This window comes from Panthera leo (assembly GCF_018350215.1).
Source record: "Panthera leo isolate Ple1 chromosome F3 unlocalized genomic scaffold, P.leo_Ple1_pat1.1 chrF3_random_Un_scaffold_30, whole genome shotgun sequence".
Taxonomy (NCBI): Eukaryota; Metazoa; Chordata; class Mammalia; order Carnivora; family Felidae; genus Panthera; species Panthera leo.
In genome coordinates this window covers 35,145-52,285 of record NW_024962231.1, presented here as the reverse complement: position 1 = coordinate 52,285, position 17,141 = coordinate 35,145, and the positions used below count along the sequence as shown (strand labels likewise).

General features: G+C 51.7%; 1 protein-coding gene and 1 long non-coding RNA gene across 3 annotated transcripts in view; both read right to left on the bottom strand.

The window, feature by feature from the left end:
* Positions 1-17,141, bottom strand: part of LOC122212798 — a 62,934-nt gene that overhangs the window by 27,854 nt on the left and 17,939 nt on the right. The window contains exon 3 of one of the 2 annotated variants that reach the window (XR_006199326.1): positions 1,910-3,443. The exons of the other annotated variant lie outside the window; for it this stretch is intronic. This is a non-coding gene — a long non-coding RNA (uncharacterized LOC122212798). Of the gene's footprint in view, positions 1-1,909; positions 3,444-17,141 lie in introns of those variants that run through there. 2 annotated transcript variants of the gene reach the window in all.
* On the bottom strand, positions 12,387-13,663 carry LOC122212797 (serine/threonine-protein kinase SIK2-like). The gene is made up of 2 exons (XM_042926761.1): positions 13,025-13,663; positions 12,387-12,707 (listed from the first exon to the last, which is right to left on the bottom strand). Exons 1-2 carry the CDS (start codon positions 13,395-13,397, stop codon positions 12,703-12,705), a joined length of 378 nt encoding a protein of 125 aa, XP_042782695.1. The 5' UTR covers positions 13,398-13,663; the 3' UTR covers positions 12,387-12,702.

Genomic DNA, 17,141 nt, shown 5'->3' with positions numbered 1-17,141 from the left:
TCACAGCCACGTTCCTTGGCTATTTGTTGCACAAGGCCTGGCTTAGGGCCTTTCTCGGTTTTTGACACACTTGCCTCACTAAGCGGAATCACTTCTACCTTTTCACGTGAAGTGAGAGACGTGGGAGTCCTCATTTCACTCGAACGCCTAGAGACCACTGTAGGCCTCTTCACTGGCCTGATTTCAATATTATTGTGTCTCGGGGAACAGGGAGGCCCGAGGAGAGGAAGGGGGGAAGGGGAGGGGCTAGCCGCTGGAGCCGTCAGAACACGCACATCTTTCGATTAAATTCCCCATCTTTCATGGACGCGGTTCACGGCACCTCAAATCAGTTACAGCAGCAACATTCAACAATCTCTGATCACGGATCGCCAGAACAAATAGATTAACAACGAAAAAATTTGAAACACTGCAAGAATTACTGAGATGTGACACAGGGACGTGAAGCGAGCAAATGCTTCAGAAGAAAGGGTGCCGAGCGACTTGCTTAAAGCAGGGTCACCACGAATCTTCGATTGGTAAAAAGAAAAAAAAAATGCAATATCTGCAAAGCGCAATAAGGTAAGGTGTGCTTGTACTCAAAACATATTTGAGGAACGAGCAAATGAACGAGTCTGCTTACATGATGACGGATAAAGTCGCTGGGCTTTTTACTCAAGTGATCGGTCCTCTTCCTTCACCACCAAGCCTGCCAACTTCCCTCTCCCCTCTCCTTTCTCCTTGGCCTCCCTGAGAATACCCTCCTTTGTGGCTCCTGCAGGAGCAGGAACTTGGGCGTGGAAGGTACTGAGAGCCCCCTGTGGGACCTGCCCATGATGCTCCAGAGAAGTCCCAGCTCCCGGCTGTGCTGCGGCCTCACCCTGGCTGGCCTCTCTGAGCCGGCCACTCACCCCTTTGTCCATATCCAGCCATTCCTCAACCTGGCCCATTGTCAGCCTCCCTTTGGGTCCAGGGACACTGAGCGTCTCTGGCATAGAAACAAAGACACAGGCACGTCTGAGAGATCTGCAGGGATTTTCCTGAGAAAGCCTTACCCTCCAGGGGAGGGGGGGTGGTGTTCAGCTGTTTGGAGCTCCTGCCAGGTCTCTTTAGTCTGGAGCTCCCCCATGGAAGATGAACAGGCATAAGGCAGCTTGTGTAGGGCTAGGGTGGGCAGGGCCTGGAGGAACCGGACAGCCCGGTCTGGAGCAGGGCAGCTTGGTGGAGGGCAGCTCAGCACCCCCAGGCTCTACAGGCAGTCCTGAAACCCAGAGAGCAGAGATGACACCAGGAGGGAGCCAACTGCAACGCCTTCTGGGGCCAAGCTGATCCGCGCTGTGCAGGGTTGAAGCTGACTGCAAAAAGGAGTGAGCTTCCCGTCTCCGTGACTAAGAAAGCAAGGGTCTGTCAGGGGCAGAAGAAGGCCTTGGGAGCCTCTGCCAGCCCTGAGGACTCTGGATCCCAGGGATGTCCCCATGAAGTTCTCAGGGAAGTCCTGGTGTTGCCCCAAGCCCAATGTCATGGGGTGTAATACTACGATGTCCCAGCAGAGGGCAGCATGTGGCTGCCACACAGTCCTGGAAAGAGTTGCTGGCAAAACCCCAAACCTCTGGGACTCAAGGAGGTCCAGAGAGGCCCAACAGACCTGGCTCCCTCCCAGGCCTGCCCATGAGACCGCTCGCCACCTCCACACCCACGCCAGTCCCTACATCTTGTTTCTAGATTGGATCCTTTTGGCAACATCTCCGTGCGTGGGATTGTTTTAGCCCCACCCAGGTCCAAAGTCACCCCTCAGTGGCCTCACCCATGCACTAAGTCAGACTTGAAGGTCCCACTCAGATGCTGTCACTTCTCAGTGACCCACCCAGGTCCTAAGTCACAAGGTGTCCCTCGGCAGTCTGCTCTGAGAGCCTGGGGAGGTGGGCCGGGCTGTGCCTGGTCAGCTGCCATATCCTGCCTTGAGGACACTAATTTCGCATTTATCAATTTCCACTGTCCGTTTTTCTTATGTATTTTAATCCAAGGCATTTTGAGTCCTGCCTCCCACAGCCCTGTGAGGAGCTTATAGGCCTGGCCCTGCCCTGCCTGTGCTCAGGAAGATCGTCACTCCGGCTCTGACACCAGGTTCAGGGTGAGCACAGCCCGCACACGGTCTCCCAGGAGGCCACGAGCCTCTAAAAGCAGCTTCCAGAGGAGGAGCGATGTCTCAGGGAGGGGACTGCACTGTGTGACCCTGGGGACTGCCTCACCCTGACCCTCAGGCTCCTCGTCTCTCACGTTTGCCATAAGGAGGTGGTGGCAGAGAAGCAGCCACGTCCACTGATGGGGGGTTGAGCGTGAGTGGTCACAGCAGCCTCTTTCTTCTCCTCAGGCCCATAGAACAGAAGTAGAAACCGAGGACAGTGAAGCTCGGGGTCTGTCTCTCCCCACGCGGCTGAGCAGAGGGGCCCAGGAGCCAAACCCAGGCCAACTGATTCCAGCAACCACATGTTCGCGAGGGCCTTCTCTCAGTCAGTCCTACACCTGCTAAGCTGTGTGACCTGGGGTAGAGTGCATGCCCTCTCTGGGCTTCTACTGGAAATTCAGGGAGGGTGGGAGTTCAGTTCGATCATTGCCTCCCCGGAAAGCAGAGGAGCACATTCAGATTATTCACGAACAAAGGCTTCACTGATGTCAAATCAGACCCCAAGCGAGGTAGGTGTTCTGTACTTGGCGCACGGTAGGGGTTCAGAGGGGCCACTGCTGCTGTTTCACCATGGTAGTGACCATGGTCATCAGTGAGCTGGCACCAGTCAGATCTTGCTCTCTGAGCACCCTCCCTCTTCCTCACCTTGCTCTAGGCTTACTGCACAGGCGAATGAGCCAGAGACTGCCACCATCCCTGTCCCTGGGGTCCCCTGGGCTGCGTGTGACCCGGTCCAGATGGTCACTGCCTTCCCCAGAGGCGAGCCCAGCTGGGCAGGGTCTCGCCCTTCCTGAAGCCTCCTCATGGTTCCTCTAACCAAAGCATCAAATGTCCACCCCAGGCTTCTTGAACCAGAACCCCGGGGCAGGTCCAGCCCTCGGGGTGTTAACAGCCTTCCCGCCGACATCCTTGCAGCCCTATTAGGGAGACACTACCTCTCGAGAGGCAGGAACACAGGCTTTGGCGGCTGATGGAGCAAAGGATATTGTAATCCATGCCCTGCACTTCCCAGAGGCCAAGCTCCCTTCCTGCTCCGTCACCCCTCCCTCCCCAGCCATCTGGGGCTTTTTCTGCCACTCCAAGTCTCCAGGTAGGCCCCAATGGGGATGCTGAGGACACAATCACCAGCCTTTTAGGAACGCGTGTTTGTGAATGAAGCCTGGACGTCTTCTTGCAGAGAATGCTGAGTGAGCCTTTCGGGGCTGGCAATTTGCAGAGCAGTCCAGATGTGGCAGGACAATGGGGGTCTGATTGGCAGGGGAGCAGGAAGGGCCAGCAGCTGCAGAGCAAGGAAAGGTAGGGTTAGGAGGGGGGCGGTGCACAGGAAAATCTGCAGGGAGGTAGGAGTCCTGCAAAGGCATGGGGCGGGCCAGGTCTCATTCTACAGCCCCAAATAAAAGCACTGACCCAGCTGTACCAGAGAAAGGCCTGGGCAGGAGGCAGAGGGACTGGCGTGAGAGAGGAAGGAGGCAGCAGGCTTCTCCTGAGAACTATGTAATTCATTCATTTATCTGTGTACTCATTAAGTCACTCATGCATGCATGAACGCCTTTGGAAGGCATCATCATGAAATGGCAACAGCTCTCAAGGGCCATTCAGACTCTGTGGTTTAAATTCTGGCTCCTGCACATATCTGGGTCCTTCTGCCCCAGTATCCACATCTGCGCCATGAGCTTGGTATGACGCTAAAAAAAGGATCATACAGGTAAAAATGCTCAGCACCACCCTTGACTCTTAGTAGGTGCTTACTAAGCATGGGCTCAGCTTTCCCGTCTCCTCTTTTCCCTCTCGGTCATTCTGACATCTTTTGAGTAGCTAGTATGTATCAAGAACGGACCTGGCCAGTGGGAGACAGACAAAGGCAAGACCCCTAGACCGGGCTCTGGCTCTTGAGAAGTTCACAGTCATGGAGGCAAAGGATGGCGAGGGACAGGCCTCTAAGTGACATCAGGGAAGAGGTAAATGGCCATTCATTTATTTGCTCATCCCTTTAGTTATTCATCAAATTAAAGGTATTATGTCACCGCCTGAGGCGGCACAAAGCAAGGCCCTTCCCACAAGGGATTCACAATCTAGCAAGAATCCAGTATGTTTGGAACACAGAAGTCAAGCAACTGACAGTACTGGGAAGGCAGCACAGAGGAGGTGCAGTATGAGCTAGGTTTTGAAGGATGCGTAAGAGTTCCCTAGGGGAAGGAGACAAGAAAGCACACTCCCAGACAAGAAACAGGACAAGCAAAAGCATAGCAGGCTTCTGGTACTTGGAAAGACTGTCCTAGCAGAGGGCAAACCTGCTTGGCTCTAGACTCAAAATACATCCTCATGCCCTCCGGAGACACGGAAGAAACACCAGCTGTGGTCTGTGACCGGTTCTGGGCCTTCAGAGAGAGTTCTCATTTACTGAGCATCTATTCTCTGCCTAAAGTCTCCCAGGCCTTCGTATACGTGGCCTCCTTCCATGCTTGCAAACCTTTGAGAGTGGTCTGGTTTTCTCCTGGCTCAGGAGGAAGTTGAGGCTCCAAGACAGAAAGCGACTTACCCGCTAATACCACTGGTCGGGAGAAGAGCTGGGGTTTGAATCCAGATCTGCCTAACTCCAAAGCAATGGTCTTCCCCTGCCCTGCATTTGGACCTAGATCCGCTGTCCTCGGTCACTAAGTCCTCCACATGGGATCTTCGTTCTCTCTGCTGGCATGTTATGCAAGCTCCGCCCCCCCTCCCCCCCTTCCACCCCCCTCCTGGGCTGGGGGCTCGAGCCTCTGGCCATGCTCCTGGGCTGGCATGAACCCTTCTGGATTTCACACCATCGCCCTTCACCTTTGAGGATCTGGCCTCAGCCCCTCCCTCTGTGAAATGGGGCCTGGCCCCTCAGCTCTGCCATTCCTGACACCCCTCTCCCCACCCTTTGCCTCCGCATCTGCAAAACCCTGATAAACCATCTCTGGGCCTTTAAGGGCTTTTTATTTCTCCAGCCATGCTTTTCTCTACATTTTAATAAGCTGCCTGCAAAATTGGTGATTGATGAGTAAGAATGAGGAGGATGTGGGGCTGAACATTTTTTTCCTCGGAATCGCTTCTGGCTGCGCACTCGACTTTAAATTGATTAATAACGTGCAGGTCCAACATTAATTATCAGCCATTTGTCACCGGGGGAAGGCTGAGGCCTGAGCCCTGCTTGCAGACCTTGTCCTCATGGCCAGCTCCATGGCACTGTGGGAGATGCCCAGCTGCCCTTCGTGGGCACCGAAGGCCCCGGACACTTAAGGCCCTTGCTGAGCTCGGCCCCTGGAACCCTGAGCACTGTGGCGGCATCTAGAGGCCGAAACTGAGCATCCCAGGGTGATAGCGCTCCTGATGCGTGCCTGCCCCCAGGTGGCTCATGGCCTCACCAGACCCTAGGCTGGCTCTGAATAAGGTTAAAAGGATCCCAGAAGACCCTGGAATTTCTTCATTCAACCAACACAGAGCAGCTATTACATGCAGCCATTTTTGGGGGCACTGAGCAGTGAGCGAGACAAGGTCCCTGACTTTTGGGGAGGCTGATAACAGAAGCATAGGGAAGTGCAGCGATGTCGGGGAGTGGGGGGAAGCTAAGATCTCTGAAGGAAAGCAAAGCTGGTAAGGTTGGAAGGGCCAGGAAGAGGGCGAGAATTACCCATTTAAATAGGGGTTGGGGAAGACCTTGCTGAGGAGGGGAGTGAAGGAAGGAGCCGCAGACGTATCTGAGGAAGAACATTCACGGCAAAGGGAGCAGCAGTGCAAAGGCCCTGAGGTAGGGGGAAATGGATGATTAGAAATAACACTTTGCTCCATGAATGAAGTCGGTCACAAAAGACCACAGAGCGCATGGTCCCGTTTATAGGAATATTCAGGACAGGCGAGTCCACAGAGACAGGAAATGGGTAAGTGGTTGCCAGGGGCTTGGAAGACGGGGGTAATAACGGGGAATGACTATTAATGGGTATAGGTTTATGGGTGATGCAAACATCACAAAATTAGACAGTGGTGATGGTTGCACAACTCTGAATATACTAAAACCGTTGCCTTGCATGCTTTAAGCGGGTGAGCTTTCTAGTATGTAAATTACCTACCGACGAAGCTGTTGCACAATGACTATGTCACATGTCAGGTAGCCAACAGTGCCCTGAAGGAGAAGGAACTGGGATAAGATGGGGAGGGGGGTTAGGAGGCGACACTTGAGCAGAGACCTGAGTGGAGTTTCAGGTCCAGGAATGGGTGCAGCTGGACTAGGCTGCCTGTGTCTGCCACCTGGGGAAGTTGATGCCGGAGTTGGGCACGTGGGCGTGTCAGACTCCGGCCTGGGGGTGCTGACAAGTACTCGGTGGGGTGGGAGGGGAAGGCGCTTCAGGTGTGCTGGATGGCATTTCATGAGAATCTGACGTTTTAAAACCACTAAGACTTGCATCCTCTCAGAGCCAGTGGGACAAAGGCTTTTCAGGCTCAGGTCCCTCGGGTGGTCACGGAGGTCACTACCGTCCTCTGTTCAGAAAGAGCGGAGGCGGCACCAGGCGGGGCTTACGGGTAGTGGCCATTCTGTGCCTGAGTGCTGGCCCAGGCATCCGTAGCCCTTAGAGGCCCCGCTTAAGTCACATCACTGGCAGAGCTCGATCTTTTGGGAAGCCACAGTCAGTATTTACCGGAATGAAGCAGGCCAAGGTAAATGGGACTTCTCCCAGATCACCCTGGGGCTCCAGCTCTGGGAGGGCTTCTTGGCCCTACGTTTTAGGAAAATAGCCATCAGTGTTCCCCAAAAGGTCTCCCTTGGGGCAGCTTTAGATACCAGGAAAGCCCCCTCAACCTCAAAGTGCTCCCTGTTCGTGCCCAATTCACCTTGTCTCCCTATAAAAGCAGAACCAGCGATGAAGGAGGTGGTTCTGGGCAGAGGGCTCAGCACGTGCAAAGGCCCTGAGTGAGGTAGGAGTGTGCCTGGTGTGTTCCAGGATCAGCGAGGAGGCCGCTGTGCTGGTGCAGAGGGAGTGATGGGGACAGTTGAGGAGGGGTGGTCAGAGGACTGGCTGGTGCAGGCTTTGGATGGCCTTGGCCTTTACTCTAAGGTGGGAGCCTTGGGAGGGCCCCTCTGGCTTTGTGCTGAGAACAGATAGCAGGGTGGCAAGGGCAGGAACAGGGAGGGCAGGGAGGAGGCTGGTACAAGGGGCCATGGGAGAAGACTTCCCCATGACCTTGAGTGAAGCTCCACCCACTCCTCCTTAGCACAGAGTGGTGGGGGAGATCCAATGAGGCAGATGAAGACCATAGTCCTCCTTCCAAAATGAGGTTTGGCTGGCTCTTTCCTCTTCTGTCTTTATACCAGGCTCTTCCTACATCTAGGCCTTTGCACACACTGTTCCCTCTGCCCAGGACACTCTTCCCTCTCTCCTCATCTGCCTGGTGAAACTTCATCGTCAAGTCCTAACCCCTTGGGTGTTGGGGTGGTTTCCTCTGCTGGGGTTGGCAGCCCAGGGTGAGGCATTTCCCCTCAACACACACAGAGGGCTTGGACTTTCAGTGCAGACCGGCCTCCAGGACATCCCCTTGAGGCCCGCCCTCCGAGCTGGGACAGAGCCAGGGGCTGAGGACACCACAGGGTTACCTATCCTCAGGTCAGTGGTTTGGGACTGGTGGAGGGGGTGGCGGGCAGACCCAGCACAATGCCACCAAGTGAGGGTAAATCCAGCAAAGCCCAGGATTCCGGGCCAAGTCAGGTTGTGTCTCTGGCTGAATTTTTGCAAAGCCTCACACTCTGTTCATTGATTAATTGTACAAATGTTTACCGAACCCTGGCCTAGGCCCTGGGGATTGGGCGGTAAGTAGGAATGCTACCTATCCTGCTACCATGGGGGTAGGGATAGACGGGAAGCTTGTGCACAGGTGCACACTCAATACTTGGAGAGGGCACTACGCGCCGTGAAGGTGTCTGGGGATGGTCCGGGAGTGTTTCCCAAGGAGGTGACCTGTGAGCTGAGACCTGGATAGTGACAAGGCACCAGTCATGCAAAGACCTGGGATGCTAGTGGTTCAGACAGGGAGTGGCCAGTGCAAAGTCCCTGAGGCCAGAGAACACCCTGTGTACTTGAAGAGCTGCAAGGGGAACGGAGTGTCTGAAGGGGAGTGCCCCTTCAGGGGAGGTAGAGGGGGAGGCGGGGCAGGTGTGATGGGGAATCTAGATTTTGGGCAAAGTGCAAAGCATCGGGTGTTCCAAACCAGCAACATGATGGGGTTTGTGCTTATAAAAGCTCCCCCTGCTGAGACAGTAGAAAGGAAACGGAGACCCAGGAGGCCCTTGGGTGGATGGGCAGTGTGATGCCTGAAGGGCCACTGGTGCTAAAAAGCCTGGAATTGGGGGGGAGGCGGTGGAGATATAGGCTGGAGATATAAATTTAGAGGCCATCTTTCAGTTTCATTGTTTCAGAGATAAACCCTTATAAAGTCCAGCGATCAATAAGCAGACTAACACTGGCCATCTTCCCCACCCAAATCCTGAGAGAGCATTTCACGAGTAAGTGCTTTCAAAATGACTCTGGTCTAGGGAGGGAAGGAGGGGGTGCGGTGAGACAGGAGCCCAGGCACCAGCCGGCGCTTGATAAAGTCTGCCCACGCCTCAATGGCATCCACTCACCAGGGGCAGTGTGAACAGTCACCTGCCTACATTCTAGAGCAGCGCAGCCCAAGATGGGCCGGGGCTGCTGAGCCAGGCCCTGGGCCCAGCCCTGCTGTGATAGTGCGGGGACACCAAAGGAATACAGCCACGCCCGCTCCATGAGCTGTGGCAAAGCACTGCACTGGAGGCTCGGTTTCCTAGCTGTGTGGCCTTCAGCCCTGGCCAAGCGTCTCTGAGCTTTACTTTGTTTGTGTAACGGGCATAAAATTACGTGTATGCCGCAGGGACTCCGTGAAAAGGAAACGAGCAGATCCACATCACCGGTTCTCCGCAATGGTGCCGCAGTCCCCTGGGGGTGTGGGGATCTGAAATTTGGGGGGTATTTGTGGATTGCCACGGTGATGTCTATTCACATCCCAGGCTACTGTTGCCAACTGCAGGCCACCGGGTCCTCCCCCCTCAAGGCCTTTGCACAGGCAGTTCTCCCTGAAACTGTATCTGCTCATTGTGTGTCGCACCCACTAGAGTGTGAGCTCCAGGAGGGCTGAGATGTGGGCCAGGGTGTTTACTCCCGTGTACCCAGCACTGAGGACGGGATTTGTCACAACCCACTTAACCTGACAATAATACCAGGGGTCAGGAGTTTCCAGATGAGGAAACTGAGGCAGGATAGGAGCTCCTCTGATGAGGACCCCAAGCAGAAACGCAGCGGGCTCCCCAGCTCTGAGCCAGAATCAGTACCCCAGGGCCCCACCGGGAGGCTGTGGGCACCTCCTCGGCCCTTCCCCGACCCATGTTCCCAGTGCACCTGGGACCGATCATCTCGGGGAAGGGGCCACATCATTCCTGCCACCTGCCTGTGCCGGAGCTGTCTGCACGCTCAGAAACCATCGGCTTCCCATTAGGCAGATCAATAGCTTCCACTGGTTTCCAATTTGTGTTTCCAGAAATTCATCTCCCAGCCACCTTTTTAATTAACCCCCTCCACCACACCTGGGGCACAGATAGATCACCCGCCCTGGGCCACCTCTGCAGACCACAGATCACGAGGCTCCGCGAGCCACAGGGGAGCTGCAGGTGTATTTAAAGCTGACCAGCTGCTTCCCTGTCACCGCAGGAGCTGACCCTGCTGGCTGGATGCCATCCACTCTGTCCCCTGCTCCTCGCTGAACCCCCGTGGAAGGGGCTGGGTCCTCCCTCACAGAAAGAAAGCAGGTGATGAGAGGCCAAGGCAGTGTCCTGAGGTCCCCCAGCTGGCAAGAGCTAGGACAAGTGCACCTTTGAGGCAGGCAACTGGCAAAGCGCTCCCCAGATGCCGCAGGACAATGGGGTCTGGCTGGCAGGTGAGCAGGAGGGGCCAGCAGCTGTAGGTTCAGGGCAGGGAAAGGTGGAGGGAGTGTGATCCCCAGGAGCCTCTGCTTTCCCACACCTGGGGTCTCCTGGGTATTCCGCACTGCTCACCTGTCTACCCCTCCGGGGCCTACTGCTGCATCCCTGGTGCCTGGCACATAGTAGGTGCTCAGTAATGGCCGCTAAATGAGCAGTAAATACTTGCCGCACTTTGCCCTGGGCAGTGTTCCCAGAGCTTCTCTAAATGACCTTATTTCAATTTCACAGCTGTCCTCGAGGCGGGCATCACTAGCGTATGCATTTTATAGGTGGGAAGACTGAGGCCCCGAGAGGCTAAGTGACTTCCCCAAGGTCACACGGCGAGTCGGGGTAGAGCTGCGATCTGAACCTGACTCTGGAACTGCACTCCACGCTCCCTTACCTATTCCCGGTGGCCTCAGCTCTGAAGGGCAGGAACTGGGTCCTGTGCCCCATGGAACCTCCACCATATATACCATCATGTAAACGTGTTTGTTGAGTGAATAAATGAGTGAATTACGCACTCCTTGTCCTTTAAAACACAGTACAGTCAACCAGTCTGCTGGCACAAATCTGGAGTGTTTCTGGTCGGAGATGAAGGGGAGAGAGGAGTGAATCTCCTGGGGCACCCAGAGGTGACAAGCCTCTCAGTAGTTACAACTCGGGGGCCATTACTAGGGACCCTCTGATCTCACCCCACCTCCTTCCTCACCTGTCTGTTATACTGGGGTTCTCTGTCATGTATACAGAGGGCACAGAGCCATGATTTGGTTTTATGTGGTGTCTTAAGACTTTCCAGTGAGATAAGTGGATTACTGTTGACCCAACATCTGGGCAAAAAGAGCCTGCTATGCGTGGTCATCCAAGTCAGCTTCTGGAGGTGGCCAAAGTGAGACATGAAAGGAAGGGGGCCATGATGGACCCTGCACCTGTGGCCAGTGAGAGCAGGTGAGTCCGGAGCCAGGGCAGAAGGGAGGAGGGGGACAGAAGGGGGGAGGGTGGGGTAGGGAGAGCTGGGACATCCACCGGCTGAGGTCTGGTCCCCAGTGGGTGCACAGGAAAGAGAGGGTGATATCCAGAGTGTTTGCACCCAGCTCATTCCTTCCCCACCAGGTGGGCAGTCCCTGGAAGGGGACCCGGGGCTCCCATTGCCCACACGCCATTGTGACCCACCCCCGGGGCTCCCGCTGCCCACACCCCATTGTGACCCACCCCCCGGGCTCCCGCTGCCCACACCCCATTGTGACCCACCCCCGGGGCTCCCGCTGCCCACACCCCATTGTGACCCACCCCTGGGGCTCCCGCTGCCCATACCCCATTGTGACCCACCCCCCGGACTCCCGCTGCCCATACCCCATTGTGACCCACCACCGGGGCCCCCGCTGCCCACACGCCATTATGACAAATAATGACAAATCTACTTCATCCTAACCCCCGCAACATATATGCTGGCAATCATCCTCCACACTTATGGCCTGCCCAGATCCATCTAAAGGGTCTCATGGCTGAGGTTTCATTAAACGGCAAGAAATGGCGTTTTCCTGGCAACAGCTAGCCCCTCAAGGTCCTGGAACCTTGAGTCCTAGAGTAAGTCTCCAAGGAATTCTGGCTCTCTCCCTAACCCCCTCCCAACCTGAGGGTATATAATGAGCTACCCGTCACGACGCCAGTGCAGCTCTCCCTGCCCATGGACCTGTCCCCGTGCTTTAATAAAATCACCTTTTTGCACCAAAGACTTCTTCACGAATTCTTCCTTGGCCATCGGCTCCAGACCCACGAACCCCCCATCACTCCAAAACTTCACCACCTCCACCTTGTGCTTCCTACAACTCCACATCCAGCAGGTCACTCTCCCACCGACACTCCTCCAGCCTGTGAAGCTGTTCTGGATCTGGTCCCACCCGTCGCCCTGGCCAATCTCCTGTGCCATGTCCCCGGGCTTCCTGGAGCTCAGCATCGTTCCCTGCACTTAAAACGCAGGGACGGGGCTCCTGGGTGGGCCTCAGTGGCTCAAGCGTCCCACTCTTGGTCTTGCTCAGGTCGCCATCTCAGTTTTGTGAGCTGGAGCCCCGTGTCGGGCTCCGAGCTGATAGCACAGAGTAGACTTGGGATTCTCTCTCTGTCCCTCCCCCACTCGCACTGTCCCTTCTCTTTCAAAACAAACATTTTTCCTTTAAAGTTAAAAAACAAAATAAAATAAAGGCATGGACACGTGGCTCTCATGGCTCTCATTTATTTGTTTTTTGGGGGTTGTATTTTATTTTTCTTAAATACATTTTTTAATTTATTGAGATGTTTGAGAACCTGATTTTTTGGCTCTAGGGACATCCTCCTTGGCTGCCTGTATTCACTGCTGGTGTCGGAGTTTGTGGCTGGCGAGTTGCATCTGGGCCCGCTAATCGTGGTCACTATAGTAGTCCCTTCAGAGGTCAGACTACTCTGCTCTGAGGACAGGCCTGTGCTGGAACAGGTTGGGATGGGGCCCCAGCAGCAGATTCTTCTTGGTGTCCTGATCGTGGGCTGGATAGTTGTCAACGTGTACCACAGGTTTTCACTCTCCAGGGACATGAAAATCAAAGCACTGTGTTCCCGGTTTTCAATATTTCGTTCCACGTCCCAGAAGACTTCCCCCTCAAACGGCTCCAACCCGGTGGCCAAGCAGTACCAAACCACCCCCAGGCTCCCAGAGTTTACGGAAGGGGTGTCCTCCCTTTGCTGCAGGAAGAGTCGCGGGGCAGAATAAGGGGGGCTGTCCCAGAAAGTGTGGAGTTTGTAGCCAGCAAACTGGATGCTCAGTCCAACCCCCGTGCGTTTTACCTTCAGCTTCTTGCCAAAAAGCAAGGTCTCTAACTTCAGATACCCGCCGATCATACCTTGTTGGTGGCAGTACTCCACCACCGATAACAGCCGGCAGAATGTGTCTGGAACCTCCTCCGTCACTTGACCACGGTGCGTAGAATCATCACGCAGGTTGTCTCTGCTTACATATTCTGCAAGGAGAACCAACGTTTCCTTGGTGTTGATCACCTCAAGTGACTTGACAACACTTGGGTGACTTGAGGTCTTCATATTCTGGGCTTCACGACAAAGTCCCTGGAGGCCAGCGGGGTCCTTCTGGGTTTTCTTGATGAACGTCACATCAGACTGCTTCCTGGGGGGGATGCTGCCCTCACTGGTGATCTCGGGGATCTCGTAAATACAGAAGTCCTCCTCACCAGCGGTAATGGCCTTACGCCCCTGAAGCATGGTGACCTACTAACTATACTAACGCTAAATAATGCTAATTACACGGACTATGCTAACCAACAATACCAACCTACAAAATACTAACAATACTAACAATACTATGCTTATGAACTATACTAACAACATGAACTATACTAACAATATGAACTATACTAACAATATGAACTATACTAACTGTACTAAAACGCTAACACAAAAAAAAACAAATGAAAAACACACACGCGCACACACACACACTCACACACACACACACACACACACACACACACACAAAGAAAATGAAGGGAGGAAATGAAGAAAAATTGAGAAAAAGAAAAACTAAAAAAGGAGAAAAAAAAGAAAAAAGTAAAAACAGAAAAAGGCAAAAAAAATTGGGAGAGAAAAGGAGTAGAGAAAAAAGAAAAATGAAAATAAAAAAACAAACAAAATGAAAAAAAGAGAATCGAAAACAAACTAGCTAGGGTCAAAGGCCGACAGGTCACCAAAGCTTCCTGGGCTGTAAAGACCAAACACCCAGCCGAGCCAGGGTCTTATATAGACAGGTCTTGCCATGACTTCACCATGGGGCTTTGTGAGGGCACAGCAAGAAATGGGCCAATTATGCAATCATGGCTGGGGATGTCTGAGACCACAGTGGTTTCCTCACTTTTTATCCCCAAAACCCCTTTACTCAATAAAAAAAAAAAGACCCCCAATGGGCTTTTTGTTTGTTTGTGTGGGCTTTTCAAGATTGATATTTACTTTGTTAGAAATCAAAATCTATAAGATGGTTCAGTGGCCTTTTCACTTCAAGTTTAGAAAACTGCAATTTTGGCTTGTATAGACCTCGTAATGTCTACACTTAAAATACTCAGTTCCTGGTCTCAAAATGGTGCTACAATGTATAAGGAAATGTTGTGTTGTGTAAAACACGATAAGGCTCATTATTAACATCTATAAAGCTCAGAGGAACATTGCTTTTCATCATATTTTCACTGATAAGGTTGTGAGGAGATTTCTCATCAGAAACCTTGGAGGCTAGAAGGCATGGGTTGATGTGTTGAAAGCATTGAAGGAAAAAAGCTGTCAACCAAGAATCCTACATTTGGGAAAACTGTCCTTCAAAAATGAGGAAGAAATGAAGACATTCCCAGATCAACCAAAGCTGAAAGCCTTGCCTTGATGACTAGACCGGCCCTGCAGTGAAGGGGGTCCTTCAGGTTGAAATGAAAGGGCACTGAACAAGTAACTCGAAGCCTTCTGAAGAAATAATCTCCGGTAAAAGTAAGCAGACAGACAATTATGAACGCTAGTACTGTTATGACTTTGGTCTGTAGCTCTACTTTTGGTTCTCTATGTTAAGAGACTGATATATTTAAAAACCTAATTATTCATCTATGCTTTTGGACACAAGATGCATAAAGATGTAATTTTGTGACATTAACAACTGAAAGAAGGTGGGGTCAGGGCTGTAAAGTAGCGGAGTTTTCATGTGTTATTGAGGTTAAGCTGGTATAAATTGACATTACAATGTTGTAACTTTAGGATGTTAAAAGCAATCCCATGGTAACCACACACAACCACACACACACACACACACACACACACACACGCCACAGAACATACACAAAAGGAAATGAGAAAGGAATTAAAATGTTTCACAACAAAAAAAATCAACTAAATGCAAAAGAAGATAGTCATGCAGAAAATTTGAGACCGAAAGCAATTAAGGCATATAGAAAACAAAGAGCAAACCACAGAAGGAATTCCTTCCTTATCAGTAATGACTTTAAATGTAAGCAGATTAAACAGATTAGTGAAATGGATAAAAACATAGGATCCAACTATCTGTTACCTACAAGGGACTCAGATCCAAAGACACAAAAAAGTTGAACATGAAAGGAAGGAAAAAGATAATCCATGCAAATAGTAACCAAAAGAAAGGGTGGAGTGGCTGTAATAATACCAGACAAAACAGACGTTAAATCAGAAAATGTTACAAGAGACAAAGAAGGACATTTTATATGAATTAAGAGGTTCAGTACAGCAAGAAGAAAAAATGATAAACATTTACACACATAATGAGAGGCCATTATCGACAGAACTGAAGGGAAAAATAGTTCTATAATAATCATTGGAGCCTTCAATATCCCACTGTCAATAATGGACAGAACAACCAGACAGAAGGTAAGTAAGGACAAAGAGGATTTGAAGAACACGACAGCCCAGCCAGATCTAACAGACGGGCACGGGACCCCACCCAACAATAACGGCACGAGGGACCTTCTCTGAGACAGACTTTGCATTAGGTCGCGAGTTAAGTCTCAGTAGATTTTACAAGATAGATATCATACAAAGTATCTTTTCCAACCACAAGAAGATGAAGTCAGAAATCGGTAACAGAAGGAAGAGTGGAAAATTTAAAAAGCTGTGAAAACTGAAAACACACTCTCAAAGAACCAATGTGTCGAAGAAGAAATCACAGTGGAATGAGAAAATACGTAGAGGTGAAGGGAAATGAAACACGACGCGTCAAAACTCCTGGAAAACAACAAAGCAGTGGTGAGGGGGAAATTTATAGCTGTAAACGCTCACAGTAAACATCAAGACAGATCTTAAATCAACACCATAGATGTGCAACTTAAGAAACTAGAAAAAGCCAAAGGTAGCAAAGGGAAGGAAATAATAAAGATTAGAGCAGAGATAAATGAAACAGAGGGTCTTTTTACTCCTTACAGACGTAGAAAGGGTTAGAGTGCTATCAACAAGTGTATTCCAGCTCATTGGAGAATCCAGATACAATGGACAAATCTCTAGACCTAGAAAACCTACCAAGACTAAATCACAAAGAAAGAGAAAATCGGAAGAGATTCGTACATAACTAGGGAGGAGATTGAGGCTGTAATCGAAGACCACTTGACAAAAAAAAGCCCCGGATCTGACAGCCGCACTGGTGAATTCTACCAAACATTGGAAGAATTGACACCAATCTTCTCAAACTCTTCCAAAAAATTCAGGAGAAAGAACACTTCCTAACTAATTCCATCAGGCCGGCATTGCTTTGATGCACCCTAAATATCTCTGGGCCACCTTCCAGACAGTCACCAGAGGAGTTTTCGAAAATATCCAGCCACATGAGTTATTTTCTCAGCGACAAAAGAGACCTTTCTCTTGTCTGTGGAAAGAGAGGACCAGTAGTGTCTCCAGAATCAGGCTGAACATCTATGGACCTCTTCTGAGAGCCTCCGTCCACAACGGATGGGCCACACCGCAGACTGGACACAGCTGAAGCGGGGCAGGGGGTGGGGTGGGGAGGGGAAAATTCACGGAGGTAACCTGGGCTTCAATTGGTCTGTCAGCTGCTTTGACTGCTTTGGGCATCTTTGAATACAACAAGCCATGTCCTCATTGGACGCTGGGAAAGGACAATCTATCTGCACATCCAGCCCTATGGGCTGGAGTCTCCCAAACGAGGCCATCGTTTGTTTTTGGCAACTCTGCTCCACCACAATATTCATCAGACTCCTGAGAAAGATGACCGATGAAGGGATCCATAAATGGTAAGACCATCTTGCACTTAGCTGTGTTTTGGAAAAGGGAGATATTAGGCAACTGGGCCTTTAAGGTTTTGCTTGCACCCTGTTTGTGGAATGGTACGTGTGTCTATGTATGTTGTAAATGTGAGATAGTTTCTCTACCTCCGGGTGGTGGTTGTGAAAATTAATTTGTTAAAGTGCTCTACTTAGCTGGTTTGAAGGCAAGTGC